Raw genomic sequence first — 5,474 nt, 5'->3', positions numbered from 1 at the left:
ATATATTCTTAGGAGCACTGAATAGAGATCACATTTCAAGTCCTTTTTATTATCTAACTTTATCATTCATTTATTGCAGTTTATATGTTTTATTGCTTATGGTTTTTGAACAAACCTTATTGGGTATATACCCTTTTTTTGTCATGGTTAACACTTTAAATGTACTGCTGTATTATGTTACCTAATATTTTATTTAGTATTTTTTGCTTCTACATTCACTAAGAAAATTTTCACTTTTAGTGTTTTTTTATGTCTCAAAATCAATACCACATTTTCTTTATGGAAGTTTTTGGGCAGAGTTCCAGGTAAAAACATATAAATAATATTATCACCAAAACAACCAAACAGAATGGATTTTGGGGGTATTTATAATCAAATAAATGAAATTCAATTAGTGAAATGCCATAGTAATATTTTAGCCATTTCCTGTCTCCATTAGGAATCTTTATTTGTGGATTTGTTAATAGTTTTCCTTATGTTAAACCATCCTTGCATTCATGGTATAAATCCCACTTGATTACAATGTATAATCTTTGTAATATATCATTATAATTTTTTAGCTAGTATTTTACTTAGGATGTTTGCATCTATATTCATCAATTAAATTGGTCTATGATTGTTTTCTCTGTTTTTACTCCTCTTGGTTTAGGTATCACTATCATATTTATTTCATAAAAGGAGTTTGGTAGGATTCCTTCTTTACTTGTTATTCCATATAATTTATTTAGTTTTAGAATTAATTGATATTTAAATGTTTGATAGAATTCACTTGTAAATCTATTTGGTCCTGGTACTTTTTTTCTTAGGAAGCTCATTTATGGTCTGTTTAATTTCTTTTTCTAATAGGTCTATTTAGTTATTCTATTTCCTCTTCTGTTTATGTAAGCTGTCTATATTTTTGTAAATATTCTTCCATTTCACTTAAATTGTTAAATTTGTTGGCATATAATTGGGCAAAATAATTCCTTGTAATTGCTTTAATTTCATCTTTGTTGGTGGTATATTCACTCTTTTCATTTTTGATACTAGTGATTTGGTTTTCTTCTCTTTTAAATAAAATTAACCAATTATTTATCTATTTTATTTGTTTTTTCATAAAACCAACTCCTAGTTTTTATTTATTAATTCAATGTTTTTACTCTTAGTTTTATTAATCTCATCTTTAAGTTTTAGAATTTAACTTAGTGTTTAATTGGGGAGTTTAAATTTGTTCTTTTTCTCATTATTTTAATTGCATACCCAATTCATTAATCTGCTCTTTCTCTAATTTATCAATGTAAGCATTTAGAAATATAAATATTCCTCCAATCATTGATCTTGCTGTATTCCATAGATTGTGATATGATGTGTCATTATTGTTATTCTCTTTAATGAAATTATTGATTGCTTCTATGAGTTCTTCTTTGGTCCACTCATTCTTTAAATTTAGGTTGTTTAATCTCAAATTAGTTTAAAATCTATGTCTTCTTGATCCCTCATAAAATGTAATTTTCTCGCATTGTGATCTGAAAAGGATATTTTTAATTTTTCTGCTTTTTTGCTTTTAACTATAAAATTTATATGTACTAATACATGATCAATCTTTGTAAAGGTACCATGGACCATCAAGAAAAAGCTGCCTTACTTTCTATTTCCATTCACTTCTTTCCAGATATCTATCATATCTAGCTTATCTAAAATTCTATTCATTTCCTTAACTTCTTTCTTATTAATTTTTTGGTTAGATTTATCTGTTTCTGAGAGGAGAAGATTAAAGTCCCATACAATTATAGTACTACTATCTATCTGTAATTCACTTAACTTTTCTTTTAAAAATTTAGATGCTATAATGTTTGGTGCATATAGGCTCAGTATTGATATTGCTTCATTGTCTATGGTACCTTTTATCTTTTTTATTTTTGTTTTTATTTTTTGCTTTTTGGTGAGGCAATGGGGATTAAGTTACTTGCCCAGGGTCACATAGCTAGAAATATGGCACCTTTTATCAAAATGTAGTTACACTGTAGCCATAACTTTGTCTGAGACATAATTGCTACTCCTGCCTTTTTTACATCAGCTGAAGCATAATAAAGTCTATTCCAACCCTTCATTTAAACCCTGTATCATTCTTAAATGTGTTTCTTGTAAAAAACATATTGTTGGATTCTGATTTTTAACCCATTCTGCTATCCATTTCTGCTTTATGAATGAGTTCATCCCATTCACATTCAAAATTGTAATTATCTTTTGTGAATTTCCCTCCATCTCATTTTTACTCACTATTTTTCCTTCTCAGCCTCTCATTTTACCCTATCCCTGTAACTTATTCTTTTCCCCTTACCCTCTAATTCCTTATTTTACCTACCCTTCTAAAAATCACTCCCTTATCTTCTCCTCCCACCCTTCTAATCTTAATCTATACATCCTTCTAAAATTCCCTGTCCCCCAGTTTTCTCACTTCTCTAGAAGTTCAGAAGACTTCTAAACCTCTCCAGATGTATATGTTGTTACCTCTTCAATGCAGATGAGAGTAAGTTTTAAACATTACCAGCTCTCCACCCCAACCTACTTTCTCTGTATTAGTTCTTCCTTTTATGCCCTGTTTTATGAGATTTCTTTTTTTTACCTTTTCCTACTCAGTTTTGTTTTTTTAGAATCACCCCATCATACACAACTGAGCCCCAACCTTTCTTTCAAACTACTTTAGTAATTATGACAGTTTTAAGAATACTGATAACATTTTCATGTAAGTGAATAATTTGACTTAATGAACGCCTTATAATTAGTCTTTAATGTTTTCCTTATATATTTCTGGATATTTTATATTGAATTTTCCATTAAGTTTTCTTTTTTTTGTTAAAAATACTTGAAAGTCTTTGAGTTCCTCAAATGTCAATTTTTCCATTCAGGATTATATTCGGCTTTTCTGTGTAAGTTATTCTTGGTTGCTGCCCCAACTCCCTTGCTCTTAAAAATATCTTCCAAGATTATGGTTCTTTGTTAGCCTTACTGCTAGCAATGCTCTCTAAGGCCCACCTGACTTAATTCTCCAGGATGTCTGACTCTAGATCAGTAACTACACCATCTTGGTTATCTGTGATGTTAAGATCTTTCTTGTATAGTTCTTCTGTTTATTGTTGCCACCTCTTCTTGATCTCTTCTGCTTCTCTTAAATCCCTACCATTTTTGTCTTTTTTCATGCTTGTTTTTGTATGAAAATTTCTCTTGATATCTCTAGTTTTCTTGAAGAGATCTCTTGCCTTTCCCATTCTATGGTTTTCTGACAATAATTATAGTTCCTTCACTTTTTAAATTATTTTTTAATTTATCTTGTACATAGCTTGCTTTGTATATTTTTGTTTGTATGCTATCTCCTCTTCATTTGTAAACTTCTTGAGGGCAGAGACTGACTTGATTTTTTGTATCTGCAACTCTTAGCTTAGTGTCTGGCACATAGTAGGCACTTAATAAATGTTTATTGGTTGTTGTCCTTTGTTCTTGAAGAGGACCAAAATGACATCACCATGCTAGAATCAAGTTACAGTGTATCTGACTGTGGCTGATCAGACAAATATGAATAAATGACTGAATAATGGGGGAAGACAACACATAAAAGGAAGCTGAAAAGACAATGGAAAGGAAGGTATCCAGGACACTTGGGCATGATGGTGAAGCTCAGAGGAGTGCCTCCAGGTGGGAAACAAAAAGATTACTCACCTGGGAGTCCTTCTTACATGGAAGGTTTTGGAGGAGTCCTTCATCTCCACTTCTTCCAACCAAAGGGAAGGGCCTCTAGGGGAACAGGATACAGATTAGATGTGAATTTTAGTTTTGAAGTACTTTTGCAGTATGATGAATTTCTGGGGGCATGAAGGCAAAGTCCCGTGAAGTACGGTTGAGTGGGAAATGAAGAGATGGTTGGCCTTGGCATGCTCCTTAAATGGAGGCTCTTGGAGGAATCCTCACTGGAGAGAAGATGCCTAGGGGCTAAACATTTCAATAAATGATCTGGAATGTAAGGAATCCATTCAACCCCATCCACTCACATCCATTCAACCCCAAACTACAGTCAGTTTAGGTTCAGCAGTCATTTATTGAGGATCCAGGGACCATTCCACACCAATCTGAGGGACTGAGATGAACTGTGGGACAGAGCTGCTGTACTAAGAAATTAGGGCAAAAGGGAAAAAGAGAGCTGCAAATCAATTTCAAAGTGTTAGGTGCAGAGGTCATCATGTGATTAATCTATCTATCAATACATACATCAATATCTATCAAACATCTATCAATATTCCCATTGAACAACATATAACATTAGATTCATTTGTATTGTTTGTAGTACTCCTTGGTCCTCTCACAAATATTGGCACAGGAATTTCTATCAAGATATTAAATATCCAACAAAAGAGACAGAAGGTAGAAATTAATTCTGGAATTCTGGCTTTGAGGTCTGACAGTGTGGAATCACTGGGACTGATGGTGATGGCCTGAAAGCTACACAGAAGGCAGGTGAAGGAAATTGAAAGCCCCTGGGCAATTCTGTGAAGGGAAACTATCATTTTGCATCCAATGTCATCCAGGAAATAGCTTATCCCAAAAGCCTGTAGTAGTTCTGGGCTTCCCTTGCTTACCAGTATAGTGATGTTGGCCAAGATTAGCTGGGTCAGAATCAAGTTTAGTGGCCTTAATTTATGGCCAGATAGGAAATTCAAAATATAAAGAGAAAGGAGGAAGACTTTTGCCAGGATTCCAATTGTGGTCTGGAAGAGCAAAAAGATCCCAATGCAGACATTGATAGTAAGCATTCTCTGTTTGTCTTGAAAAGATAAGCCAGACTATATAGAGGGAAACAAAAGCTGTGTGACTATCACATTGTGAGATTACAGCACATGGGAAAAACTCACACCATGACTCTTTTTTCTTTCTCATACCTATGACACTTAAAATTACTATTGAGGGAAGTTATAAAAAACTTTCCTTGACCAAATACTTATTCATATTTTCTTCAAACTTAGCCATTTTTGAGGAGCAAAAGAATGAACTCAGAGCTGGCTTAGGTGATCAGAGAAGAAAGAAAGATCTATGCAGTACAGGAGCTGCTGTATTTGTTTGTGCTCAGGACATCAGGCATGAAGCAAGTCATAAAGCAATCTCCCTCCCACCAACCTGATATAAACAAAAAAAAAAACTTTCCTTGAATTTTGATGTTCTTGATCTAGACCAAATCAGCCTTTATCTTCTCTGCTATTCAACCCCAAACTACAGTCAGTTTAGGTTCAGCAGTCATTTACTGAGGATCCAGGGACCATTCCATACCAATCTGAGGGACTGAGATGAACTGTGGGACACAGCTGCTGTACTAAGAAATTAGGGCAAAAGGGAAAAAGAGAGCTGCAAATCAATTTCAAAGTGTTAGGTGCAGAGGTTATCATGTGATTAATCTATCTATCTATCTATCTATCTATCTATCTATCTATCTATCTATCTATCTATCT

The 5,474-nt window shown here is 33.3% G+C and overlaps 1 protein-coding gene across 1 annotated transcript; it reads right to left on the bottom strand.

The window, feature by feature from the left end:
- Nucleotides 1-4,253: 4,253 nt before the first annotated feature.
- LOC114035239 (vomeronasal type-1 receptor 1-like) lies at nt 4,254-4,784 on the bottom strand. Its single transcript, XM_027851307.1, has one exon. The coding sequence runs from the start codon at nt 4,782-4,784 to the stop codon at nt 4,254-4,256; it is 531 nt and encodes a 176-aa protein (XP_027707108.1).
- Between the last annotated feature and the right edge of the window lie 690 nt (nt 4,785-5,474).

This window comes from Vombatus ursinus, unplaced genomic scaffold (assembly GCF_900497805.2).
Source record: "Vombatus ursinus unplaced genomic scaffold, bare-nosed wombat genome assembly UNPS02009173.1, whole genome shotgun sequence".
NCBI classification, from domain to species: Eukaryota; Metazoa; Chordata; class Mammalia; order Diprotodontia; family Vombatidae; genus Vombatus; species Vombatus ursinus.
Note: the sequence above shows the minus strand (reverse complement) of the source record. Positions and strands in the feature narration are given on the sequence as shown.

Coding starts and splice junctions, on each gene's coding strand:
- LOC114035239 (XM_027851307.1), bottom strand. CDS start 4,784: ATGCTTACTATCAATGTCTGCATTGGGATCTTTTTGCTCTTCCAGACC.